At 41.3% G+C, this 13563-nt stretch overlaps 1 protein-coding gene across 1 annotated transcript in view; it reads left to right on the top strand.

The window, feature by feature from the left end:
* Nucleotides 1-13563, top strand: part of LOC127661559 (insulin receptor substrate 1-B-like) — a 65692-nt gene that overhangs the window by 15668 nt on the left and 36461 nt on the right. Inside the window, exon 2 of the mRNA XM_052152321.1 lies at nt 3609-6923. Coding sequence (XP_052008281.1) covers nt 3609-6923 — 3315 coding nt within the window. The remainder of the gene's footprint in view (nt 1-3608; nt 6924-13563) is intronic.

The raw sequence follows: 13563 nt of genomic DNA on the forward strand, positions 1-13563 counted from the left end.
TAATAATGCTAATCAACCTGATGCATCCTGGATAGCAGTGAAGCACCACCCACTCCTCACCTGCCAATCAACAACTGCGCTAAAACAAGTTTTAGAGTTTCAGGATGCATAGTAATACCAGGTGTAAACAGTGATGCCTCATCTGACCACATGTGATCTAATTACTTAAAACAAATCTTGTAATACCAGGTGTAAACAGCAATGTCTTGTTTGACCACATATGGTCTGACATATGACAAACATTTTATAAGCAAACACTGGAGAGTAATGATTTCCACCAGCAGTTTTTTAAGGAAAGCTTTAGGGAAAAGGGAAAGACTAAGAAAAGACATAAAATTTGAAACAGATTTAAATGGTGAGTTCCTACAGGATTATGAACATCATGTGTGTTTGCACAAAGCTTTTGGTTGTGGGACTTATTGGAGAGCTTTGCCAGTACTTTTAGCAAGCGAGAGAGAGAGAGAGAGAGAGAGAGTAAGCTCTTTACTAACAGTGAACACTTCGTCAATCTGTCAACTGATTTGCACTCTGTAACTTTCTGTTATTAAACAGGTGCTTCGGTTCTTTCTGTAACTTACCTTTTAGAACAAACTAAGGAATTGTTAAACATTCATGTAGATGAACATTGCCTGCAGGGAAGTTGATAAGTTGAAGATGGAATGCTTTTAAAGTAGGAAAAAAGTCAAGAAGTAATTTAAGGCACCTGAGCAACACCAGGCTGAAGACCACAATGTCAAGGTTTTGCTTCCAAAGATCTAAAGAGAGTAAATGGAAGTTAAGGCGGGTGCAAATATTCAAAACGCTAAGGGTCTTGTAAGGGTGGTGTTGGGCTGAGGTCTCATGGGGGTTGTTCAGCAGTCTGCATATTTGGAACATACAGGTGGCAGTTTCTTGGAAGGTAAGTGAATGTGGCCAAGCTGCTCACCGTGCACATTTGCTAAACATGTGCCATAAGACCAGTGGTGTAGTCAGGGTCATACTCACATATACGCTGTATGCTTACTTTTTCCCAGGGCTTTTATATTTGTGTATACCCTCGGTATACCCACTTGTTTTGCTGCTTCAGATAATCTACTGTCGTGTAAGATTCTGTATTGAATGCTGTTTTGTGAAACTGGAGATTCTTTGTTGTAATTGGTGCCACAGCCCACCCCTGACAACCGGTGTCACTGCCATCATTAGCTGAGGAAATTTATAACAGTGAGTGGAGAGAGAGAGTCACTCTCACACTGAAGCAGTATCAGTATCAGGAGTAACGAAATATGCCTAATGTCCTGTAAAATTAGGAATCCTCCTGTAATTAAGGAAAACAATTGTGTTCCGTATGAAATCCATATGCAATGCCATTTGTTCCGTATTTTAGCATCACACACCCAAACTGCTGAGAATGTTTCACAAATCGGGAGAAATGGACCTACAACACACACCTTTCGCGTGAGTTGTGTGAGTGTCACGAACCCCGCTCCTCTGCCCCATCTCCGCTTGTTCCGCGAGCACGCACACATGCACTCCGCGAGCGTGCTCGCTTCCCACTCCCTCGCTCCGCTCCCTTGAACTCGTACGCTCTTTTTCCTCCCTCGGGCTTCCACGCCTGGTTTTGCTATTACGAGCTCTCGCTCGTAAACTATCTCCCCCCTCTGACTCATGCTCGCTTCTCACGCGCTTCAGCCAGAACATTATGACCACCTGCACTCACGCGCTTCCAATCCCTACACATTGTGTACACCTGCACTCGTCCCTATCACCTGTCATTGTTTACACCTGCACTCGCCCCTATAAATACACTATCCTTCCGTTTATATCCCGTTGGTTATTGTGTTTAGTTTCCCGTACCTATGCCCCGCTAGTCTCGTCTAGTTTTGACCTCCCTACTTGTTACCTCTTAGCTTGCCAGCTCCTCTTGTTCCCCTGTCTTTTGCTCCCTCTAGTCCCCTCTTGCTACGTGTTTGTTTCATCCTGTTTACCCCGACTTTGACCCTCGCTCCCCTCGACTACTCTCCCGGATTTGCCCCCTTTACTCTCCTTGATTACCCGGCTCTCGACCCTACGCTTTCCTTGACCATTCTCCCTCTGGACTTTCCTTATTGTACCTTTGCCTGCTCTTATACTAATAAAAGCAGTTTTGACTTTACATTGTGACTGTCCCATCTTGTATGTGTGAGTGCGGGTTACAGTGAGATATCGGATGTTGCTTAACACGGTCACTACACTTGACAGAAATGGCTTGGGGAAAGATCAGGGACAATCAGTGGACGTCTTCTTCCTGGTCATTGTAGTAAAGCATTTTTAATTTTAAGTTTAATAGGGGACATTCACACTGAATGCATTTTTTGCGTCCTTCCGCGCTGTTTTTCAATGATAAGCAGTGTCTCGTGCAGGAAAGCCTGTAACATTTCCCCATTACAAATGTGTGTGTTATTTATATTGTTTAATTTCACCCGATTACAATTTTGATAGGCATGTTAAAATGAATAAAGATTTTTTTATAATGTTACACAGTTCTGTGTGCTTAAAAGTTACGTTTTAAATAAATTTAAATCCTTTTACATTGCACTATGTCACTTCCTCATGTCCCAAAAACTTAACGTCAAACATTTTTGACAAAAATAAATGCTAAATCATTGGATTTCATTCTCTCCCTAACATGTATTTGTTTGTTGTAAATGTGTCATTTTAACAATGATAGTAGAGATTTTTTGTGTGTCCCTTGATTTATTGATGTGAACATTTCATTGAAGATATATATTAGGAAATTACATCACATACACTGGAGGTGGACATCAGCCATTCTGAGTTATTTGAAGTTTATAACTCTATTATTTTGTTTATGCTTTCCTTTATTATGTGGTGTTAGTCATATCATATGTGGTCAAGCATAACATGTCCACCCTATTATGGGAAGACGTATGTAAAATTAAAATAATTTAAACATTTCAGTATACTGTATTTATGTCAACAGAAAAAAAATCATAAATATTAGTTTACAAATATGTTTCCTAGATATCAATCACAGACCATGTAGTGGCACATTTATCCACTGTACTTCCACCCTGTTATTGTCCACCCTGATGCTGCCCATTTAACTGGATGGAAATTGGAATTTTTTAGTAATTTAGCTTGACCAGTATGACTAATACAATCTTTAGTTTCAAGCCTGGAATGACCCATTTAGGATATGTACAGAGTGGCAGTTCCACAGCTCTCTTTAAGCAGATTTTTTTGCAGTTTTATTTGCAGTGACCCATTGACTTCAGACATCAGTGACCTTTGTCATCCTGTTTCCACTGTGTGCAACAAACCACTTCTTGTTTTAAAACTAAGCTTTATGCTTACACAGACACCTCTGTAATTGAGTAAATCTGATAATGAAATTGTCTTTTAAGTCACATAATCATGTCACTCTTTGAGTTATCGAGTGATACATGCTGAAAAACATGACATAACTGATAATTGATTGTGGGATTGATATGCAACATTTTTGTTTATCTAAACTGTACATAAATATGCTTGTATATATAATGGAGTGTATTCAGATTAAACAGGTCATTATGAAAAATTTCAGAATGCTATTTAGCATATACTTGATGTTTGTTTCTCTCTCTTTACAGGTAAAGCACTGTGTGACAGTGCGATTGGTGGAGACTATGGAGTACCATCCCCTGGTCCTGCTTTCAAAGAGGTCTGGCAGGTGAAGGTTTGGCCAAAAGGTCTAGGACAAGCCAAGAACTTGGTCGGCATTTACCGGCTTTGCCTGACTGAAAAGACAGTCAACTTTGTTAAGCTAAACTCTGATGCAGCCGCTGTTGTGCTCCAGCTGATGAATGTGAGACGCTGTGGTCACTCTGAAAACTTCTTCTTTGTGGAGGTCGGCCGCTCTGCAGTAACTGGCCCTGGAGAGTTTTGGATGCAAGTGGAAGATTCTGTGGTGGCACAGAATATGCATGAGACTTTGCTGGAAGCCATGAAGGCCCTGAGTGAGGAATTCCGCCAGCGCAGCAAATCACAGTCAGCTGCTGGAGGAGCAGGAGGTGGTGCTACTGCATCAAATCCAATCAGTGTTCCATCTCGACGGCATCACCCCAACCCTCCACCCAGCCAGGTTGGATTCACAAGACGTCCACGGACTGAGCCACCGGGTAGTACAATAGTAGGTGGAAATAGCAATAGCACCTCTCCAACTTCTCGGCACAGCTTTCCCCGAACTCGAATGTCCAGTGATGGTGGAAAATTTGAAGACGAATGTGGTGCAGCAACTACAGGAATTGCATCCTGCTCAAGTCCCACCACCAACGGGTCATGCTCAAATACCCCTATTTTGAGATCAAAATCTGTTCGCACTCCAACCCCGGCCAAGGCACAGCATACTCTAATGAGATCCACCTCAACCCCAGCTTCTTCAGCTGCAACAATCCTGCCTTCCAACTCAAGTTCTGGATCAGAATTTTGTGGGATTGTAAATAGTGTTGGGGATGTAAATGGTGGTGTGTACAGTCGAATACCCCTCCGTCAGCTCTCTGTCACTGGCTCATTCAGTGACTATGGCTCCTCGGATGAATATGGCTCTAGCCCTAGTGATCACTCTCTGCTAACCCCAACAATGAAGGCAGGGTCTGCAGATAGCTCAGGTGGTCATTCCCTTGGTGAAGAAGCATCCAACTACATCCTTATGGGTCAGAGGGGGACATCCAAAGCCCAGCCAACTCAAAATGCAGTATCACAGACCAGGAGGGTTCTGAGACGATCTTCTAGTAGAGAGTGTGAAGCAGAGCGCAGGATAATGAACAAACAGGCCTCCCTACCACCCATGGCTTTAGAGAGATCTGCAGCACTCCGTCGAGCCGGTGAGGAACCGGTTGAAGAAGATGACTATGCAGTCATGACTCGCACCACCAGTCGAGAATCTTTTGGTTCAAGGCAGGATTCTGGAACAACAGCAAGTGAAACGGGGTACCTAGAAGTAGCTGCTGACCTCAAAGATGATGCTGGTAGCAATGGAACAAGTGGCCCTGCTGTCATTGAAGAAAGCAATGGAGCTGTGGATAATGCATATATGTCCATGTTGCCAGGAGTGACATCTTCCCCAGTATCCCTTTCTCTCTCCCTCTCAGTAGCAGTATCAGATCCAGACTCAAAACCGGATGAATACATGGCTATGACCCCAAATAACAGCATTTCACCCCCCCAGCAGATTCGACCACCACCTTCTGGCACAGATGGTTATATGATAATGTCTCCCAATAGTAGCTGTTCACCTGATCAACGAGGAGTACCTACTGCCTGGGTTGGCAGTAGCAGTGCTGACAGCCGGACTGGTAGTGACTATATGAATATGTCACCTATTAGTGCCCACTCTTCCAATAGCACCCCACCTCCACATGAGCCCCTCACACCATCTGACCCTCATCCTCAGAAGCCTCAACCCAAGATGGTATTTTCTTACTATTCTCTACCCCGCTCCTATAAACATAATACTTCAATGCATTTTGAGGAAGGACCAGGAAGAGGGAATCATCTGGTTAATGGTGGTAGATGTCTGGGTGGAGGTAGAGGGCTTAATAATAGAAAGTCCAATCATCAGGAACCCCCAAATGGACAACATCTGTCCCTTTCATCCTCTTCATACTCCTCAAGTTCAGCCAGCAATGAAAGCTTGGGTGAATGTGAAGAAAAGGCAATCAAGATAACAGGAGGAGCAGCAGGAGCTATTGCAACGGATATTGAGCAACGGCAAAGACAAGGGTCTTGGAGTATAAAGAAAGGTCATCCTGGCCAAAGGAACCGACCTCTTAGCCTGTTTGTGGACATCTCAAAAGCCAACACCCTTCCAAGGGTCCGTGAGACACCCCTTCTATCTGAACCTAAAAGCCCTGGGGAGTATGTAAGCATTGAGTTTAATGGTGAGAGGAACATTCTACCCAGTGCCCACCATCCCTTACCAAGGCTAACTTCTTGTGTTGCTGGTTTTTTACCCTTCTCACATAGCTCCTCTGCTTCTATCCCACATTCAACTGCCTCTGAGTATGTTAATATGCAGCTGAGAGCCTCACCTTCCCCTTCTCCCATCTCACTGACAGCACTAGGGTTTCACTCAATTCCCACCCCTCCTCTTACACCTGCAGCAGCCCTTAAAGCTTGTGAGGAGCATAGGTCGACAACCCTAAATGAGGACGAGGCAGAAGATGAGATGGGACATAGAAAAAACAGACAAGTGTCAGTACCCCAGTCTGGAAACTCAGCCACTTCATGTAGTGACTACACAAAGATGGCCTTTAGCCTGAACTCAAGTAACACTTCAAGCTCTACATCAATCAAGACCTCCTTGCCAGACCAGCCAGAGTCAGCAGTTCCACTCCTAGGTTTGGGATTGGGACTAGACTTTCCTCTTGCCAAGGTTCCAAACCCGGACCATGGTGCTAAGGTAATTCGAGCAGATCCTCAAGGTCGTCGACGCCACTGCTCTGAAACATTTCAGGCCCCTTCCTCACTGCCACCTTGCCCCACAACATCATCTTCCTCTGCATTCCCTGAACACACCCAAGCTATTGCCCGTCGACTTGGTTTTGATTGTATGCTATGGGGGAACAGTGGCTCAGCAGACATTTCATCTCAGTACATCAACCCTGGGCTACCCAACCAATCTATTTCACAGGCATCCTCCATGGAGCAGGGCCTGAATTACATAGACTTGGATCTGGCTAACAAAGAGAACCCCCATGCTGCCTCAGAAGGGCAAGCTGCTGTCCACACACCTGCTACCCGCCTCTTTTCCTTTGTGATGACTGGAGGAGCTGCAGGGAGTTCTGTAGGAACTGGAGGTTCAGGCAGTAATGCTTCAAGCCTGAACACGTATGCTAGCATTGACTTCTACAAGTCAGAAGAGCTACGGACACACCAAGGCAGCAGCTGCAGTAAAGATGGTACAGGTAAGATCAGTTTTAATCTCAAACTTGAGTTGAGTCTCAAAAAGTATTAAATCCTGTATTTCCAGATGCAGCACAAGGCTGTTGCATATTTTCAACACAACTGATTCTTTATCTTCTATTAGCACCTCATTATATTAACACACATGTTAAGGTGACAGAGTAAGGTCATTGGTTTCTTTTGAGTGTGTTTATCTCAATCTCTTTTTAAACACTCAATATATGTTGCTGCATATAACATCTCAGATTTTTTTTTTTAGATGTTCCATTTTAGTCAATAACAGGTTGTGTTAATACACTGGAAACAGGGCACAGTCTGTTCCATAACAAAACTTGAGGCCATGGTTCACTTTAGTTCTTTATTCATTTCCACCTGGTGCCTCTAGATACAGGAGCCATCTGTCTGCCTGGAATTACAATGGCAGCAATACTGATCAGAGGGCCATGGAAAGTTCCCTTTTGCAAATCTCATAACCATTGGTTTTTTCTGCCGCCTCTGTCATTCCCTGGGCTACTAAATTAGATTTACCCTTTTAAATGTATTTTAGAAATTCCCAGTGTTTATCGTAGACCCAAAACATTAAAGAGTTTTCAATATTTATGTGTATAAAAGGCTTACAATTACAGGGTAAATGGCTGAATACAGACTTTTCATTCTGTTTGAATTATAGTCTGTATAAATTTGAGTTCTTTATGCAAGTCTTTAAATGTACATAAGGGTTTGTGGCAACATTTGTGTCTTGATCTTTTGTACAAATTGTGAAAGATTTGGCAAATCCAAGGTGCATGTTTTCTGGATCTCTGTGTTCTGTTTATGTTAGAAAACTACAAAAAAAAGTCATTTCTGAGGAATAAGAGACAGCTTGCAGAGGTGTGTTTTTTCCTTTTTTTTTTTTATGGTCCAGATCTGAATAAGGAGCCTGAACCCTTAACAGATTATTAGGTCATTATGGACTGTGTAGATGGTGAGAAAGTTAGAGGAAAAATAGAGAGTGATATGGGCTAATTTTGTCAGCAAAGAGTGGGCGAGTGAGCTTCTTTGCAGTTAGTCAACAGTATGGCCAACCGCAAGCTAGGGCTATCAAATCAAAATTTGAATATTCATCGAATTTAAGAAAAAAATGCACATTCAAATGCTAAAACTGCGTATTCGAATTTTGGATTTGTGCCCTACGATGACTTCAGATTGACCACATTCTTGCACTAAAAAAGGCTAGACAAATACAGTTTAACAGCAAGCAGGTGCCTCAAGATGCTTTTTAAATTTATTTTTTAATTAGACACAGCATCTAAAAAAACAGCAGTCCTGCACGAGATGCTGAATAAACAAAAGCAAAGCAAAACAAAGATGTTTGTCTTTGTTTCGCGTGTTTACATAGAAAAAAAAGGGTTGGTTGCAAAAGCGTTCGGTATGAACAGCCCCTTACCGTTGGAGGAGGTACTTGCCTGTTGCGTCTTGCTCTCTTAATAAGCATTTCTCAGATTAAACAATTCGTTTTTTAAAGGCTTTGTAAGGAAAGGAGTTCAACTTGGAAATGTGTGTCTGTCTCGAGATCCTCGCGTTCGGTTCCATTCTGTTGTGTTCAGTCTGTTTGAACAGTCTGAGCAGCTTCACCACAAGTTCAGACGAATACCATTGCTATCTGGGAATATTGGTACCCTACATACACTGTAATGAATAAAAAGCAATGTGGTATTTTACTGTTATTATGAAGTTTGTGTCGGAGGTAGTGTACTGTGGCATCAGTATGTGTAACACTATTGAAGCTTGTGCCCCCCCCATTTTTCTTTTGACTTAACATTTTAAAATATGGACAAGTTAAAACTTTTTATTTATTTATTTTACACACATTAGTTGAAAATGGAATGCTCTTTTTTTAACAGCCATGAATGTTATTTGCAGTAATATAATGGTGCTGTTTATTATGTATTTAATGCGCCCTCTTGTGAACTAAGGAAACAACGTCAACTTAAAAAAAATCTGCTGCATTTAAAATTTGAATATTATTCAAATTTTGAAAATATTTAAGGTGAAAATTTTAACTTAGTTTTCTGCCCAGTTAACAGCCCTACCGTGAGCCCGCTTTTCTGCAAGTTATAAAGGATCCTTTTGTTCATGGCTTCTCTCCCTGGCTGCCCTGTATGTATGTGTGTATGTGTGTGTGTGTCTGTGTCCTTGTGTGTGTGTTTCAGTTCCAGTATGCTTGAACTCATCGCTCCTGCTCCATTTTAATAAAATGTCTCTGTCCAAGTGGAGTAAGAGAACAAGGAAAAAAATTGATTTTTGGGAGAGACACACACATTTGAGGAAGGATTAAAGAGCGTGAGAGGAGGAGAGAGAGAGAGTACAAGGGTGAGAAAAAGATGGCACAATGGGAGTGAGAAAGCGAGAGACAGACAGACATTGTGAGAAAGGCAGATGCAGAGAAGAAGAACGTGAGGGAAAAACTGGGGAAAGAAAGTGAGAAAGACAGACCGGAGAGACTGGGAGTCAGATTAGGTTTTCATGTCTGGAGGTAGTTGAGGAAATCTCACAAGCGGTTCGAGGTTCATTTGTTTGGGTTTTCTGTGCTATAGAGGGAACAACGATGAAAACAGTTTTCCTGGCTGAACTCCAGGTTTGGTCTCACTGGCAACATTCAAACTCCCACTAGCAGTCAATAAGGGTTGTGATACAGAAAGAAATGGAGGTGGTGGGTGAGAAAATTGAATGTGAAAAGGAGAGAAAGAAGTGAGGAGTGGCAGAGTGTGGAATAAAATGTCTCTGGCTTAGGGTGGTGAATGTATAGAAGAGTCTCTTTTAGCCCTCAGGAAACCTAACTCCTATCAAATGAGCAGCACGGTTAGCCCCATAAAAGATTCTGCTCTGAGTCTCTCACACACACTCAGACTCAGCAACAAGCCCATACACACTGAGACTGTTTGAAGCTCTGGCAAGTCTCTGTGCTCCCTGTGTGGGATTGCCACGTGTGTCTCAGTGCGCCTTGAAGAGCAGTGGGTTTATACAGGCACAGCTACTAGCACTGAGAGAGGTGAATTCCTCTACTGTGCCAGTGTGTTAACACAAGAGAGTGAGAAAGATCATTTATCCATAACATGGCCGCAAAACAGCAGTTACCCAAAATGAGAGATATGGGTTAAATAAGGTGAAGCTGAGGCAATTTTTGAATCTTTTAATCCCATACACAAATACACATACCACATAATTTGTATACACACAGAAACACTTTAGCTGTTTTCTAACGGTCCCATATACTGATATAGTTGCTTAATTTAGGATTATAAATAAAAACTTTCTCAGTTCCCATGGGGTTTTGCTTAACTGGACCACAATTTACATTTTCGCAAACTCATAGAGAATGTCACTACCAGTGGCGGAGCGTGCATTTAAAGTCTAGGCCTTCAGCGTGATTCATGCCATTAAGAATACACAGTTTCACAATGAATAAGACACAAATTACAATATGTCACAGCTAACTAATAATACCAACTGACATTTTAAAAACACGTCCACGCACGAAAGCCAGAACTTGAAATGACTCAAGCAAGCCTAATTTTAACTGCAGCATGTTTTGTGAAATGAATGTCTCCCGAACAGACATTCAAAATCATAATTTTCATATGAATCTACTAAGGAGGTCTATAATACCTGGAAAAATCTATTTAATAATATTTGCAATTTAAATGTTGCTTGCAATAAATTTAGTTTCGTCAGGGTACACAGTTATGCTGCGTTCAATTCAAGTTGGATGTGGGATATTCCTACTTGATATCTCCGACCATAAAGGCATTCCATTCCCCGATATTCGGAACTGCAACGCTCCCGTTAGCTTAGTAGGGGTTTGACCATCTTTAGAGATATCTCCTAGCAACCCAACTGATAAACAATGCTGCAATGCTAGCATTTGTGCTTCAGGTGTACGATTATCAAAAGAGATTATAATTTGCCTGTTTCTGCAGGCGTTTGTTAAACAAGCTTTAATATCATGCAATGTGGAAACAAACTCATTTATCGATATTACTTAATAAAGTGAATGTTTATCACTTACTATATTTTTATCACTTATATCTCCCTGAGCGTCGACATGTTTGTGTGGCATCATGCCCCTGCATCTCGGCGAAATCCGAGTTGAGAATTTCTGCTGGAGCCTACAAGTTGTTATTCTGAATTAAAGATGCATTCCATTGCAATTTTCCTAGTTGGAAGTTGTAAAATCCGACTTTCCGAGTTGAATGGAACGCAGCACTACTTTGCAAAAGTTGATCGACACTGAATGCTCCAGTAGCCTAATTTACACCTATAAAACTCCTGATGTTGCTATAACAATGCAAAAATCACTTACCAATTTACTTGAAGTGAAAAATCAGTCCTCCTTTCCTGTTTAATTAATCAATCACATGATCATGCAGAACATCTCATGTTTTTAAATCGATAATGATCTCTTTCTCAACAGCAACACTAGCAGTGATGACAGCCGACTCATCAGACAGCTAGATCTTACGCTTTCCACTCTTGAATTACGTACATCACTTAAAACGTGAGTCCTCGACTGGGACATATCCTAAAGATCACACCCACCAAGAACAAATAAATCAATCTGATTGGCTGATGAATCTGACAATCTGACTTTAGTTGCCCATTCATTTGCACTCTTTAGGGATTCTGTGGAAATTCTGAAGGCATGAGGGGGTGGAGCTCAGACTCACACGCTGCTTCAGCTTTGGGCTTCTGGCATGTGATTTGTGAAATAGCTGTCACACTTGTAAGCATCAAAGAATAAATTCTGATTGGAATAATTTTTCTTTTGTCTCTATTTGTTTATAGATTAATTAAGACTGGAAAGCGATTAAGGCAAATATAAGCAAATAGGTGATTGAAAATGAAAGGATGAAAAATATTTTTGATTTGGCATGTTAGGCCAGCAGAGAAGGCTTTGCTGGCCATGAGAATATGCCACTGGTCACTACATTATATAAATTTAACTTTGGGACATAATTTTTGCTTTGCCTTGATGAAATACATGCACATGCAGCCACCACATCTGTAGTATGATGATTTTGAGAGGCTTTACATAAGCTGTAATCACATAATCACAAAACTGGGCATTATTATTACAGAACAGAAACTGGAAGTATCTGAAATCCGTCTATACTTAACTCATGCTGTTCTCTACCTATTTATCTTTAAGGTATGCCTCAGAAACCTGTCAAACGATACTACAGCCAAAATGCATAAGTGCAAAATGCATTTTCATAGACTGGTGAAAACCCAGATGACCCAAATTTGACAGATCAAATTTCAACCAAAACATAAAATAAGAAATTTTGATCCAAGATTATAAGATTTAACTTTATTTATGAAGTATTATGTTACTATTTGCTGTGTTGTGTATAATTTATGCTAATTTAAATAATAATAAAAAAAAGCTTAAAGCTTTTAAGATTTCTAAGCTTTTTTAGCTTAAATGTGAACTAGACATGTCTTTTTTGTGAGATTTAGGCTAAATTGTATTTTCAATACAAAATATTGGCCAGTTTGTGTTTCAGTTGATTTAAAAAAACCAGTTTCACTATTTTTACTTTTGTTATCACAAGTCAAAAAGTTTTATTTATTTATTTAATTATTTATAGCAATGACCTTGTACAGTACATGAACTGTAAATATACATGAACCTTATATACAGATAATCAGTTCTTTAATGAATGAGACTTTATTGCAGACAGCTGTCGTACAAATGAGTCACTCTCTAACAGTAGCATAGTCTCAAAAGGCTTGTGGACAAATGTTGAGTATGTGTTATATGGCCTTATTTCAATGACTTAAAAATTGTGTTTTTTCAAAAACCACACATAAACGTTATTTTCTCGAAAATACAAACATGTACACACATATTGCTCATATATTATTGTAGCCCAGTTTGTGCCGAATACAGTGTTATCAGACTTTAGCCATTAATGTGTTTTTAAGCAACTGAAAAAAGCACAAATGTCAAGGCACGTCAAAACTTCTCCAGGGCCCAAAACACCCTCAGACCCCAGAGGGTTTAAAGGCTGGAACGCCAGATACCAACGGATGATCCGTGCGTTAGTATCCTTCATGTGGTGGAGCCACTGGAGCGAGTTGTGATCTGAACTGAGGGTGAAGGCCCACCCCAATAGGTAGTAATGGAGAGTGAGGACTGCCCACTTAATGGCCAACCATTTCTTCTCCACAGTGCTGAACGTAGTCTCTCAAAGAGAGCTTCCAATGTGCAGCACTGGCCGTTCCTCCCCTTCCACCACCTGTGAGATCACCACCCCAACCCCCTGTCTGAAGTGTCCGTCTGTAAAATGAAAGGGAGAGAGAAGTCAGGTGTATGCAAAAGCAGCCCGCCACAAAGTACAGATTTACTGGGGGGTACAGCTTTGAATAAATGCCTGTTGACACTGCTCCATCCACTGAACCAGATTGATACAAACAGATATAAACAAAGCAGCACATGAGTCTGAGCTCCACCCCCTCATGCCTTCAGATTTTCCACAGAATTCCTCAACAGTGTAAGTCAATGGGCAACTAAAGTCAGATTGTCAGATTCATCAGCCAATCAGATTGATTTATTTGTTCTTGGTGGGTGTGATCTTTAGGATGTGTCCCGGTCGAGGC

Source organism: Xyrauchen texanus, chromosome 2 (genome assembly GCF_025860055.1).
Source record: "Xyrauchen texanus isolate HMW12.3.18 chromosome 2, RBS_HiC_50CHRs, whole genome shotgun sequence".
Classification (NCBI taxonomy): Eukaryota; Metazoa; Chordata; class Actinopteri; order Cypriniformes; family Catostomidae; genus Xyrauchen; species Xyrauchen texanus.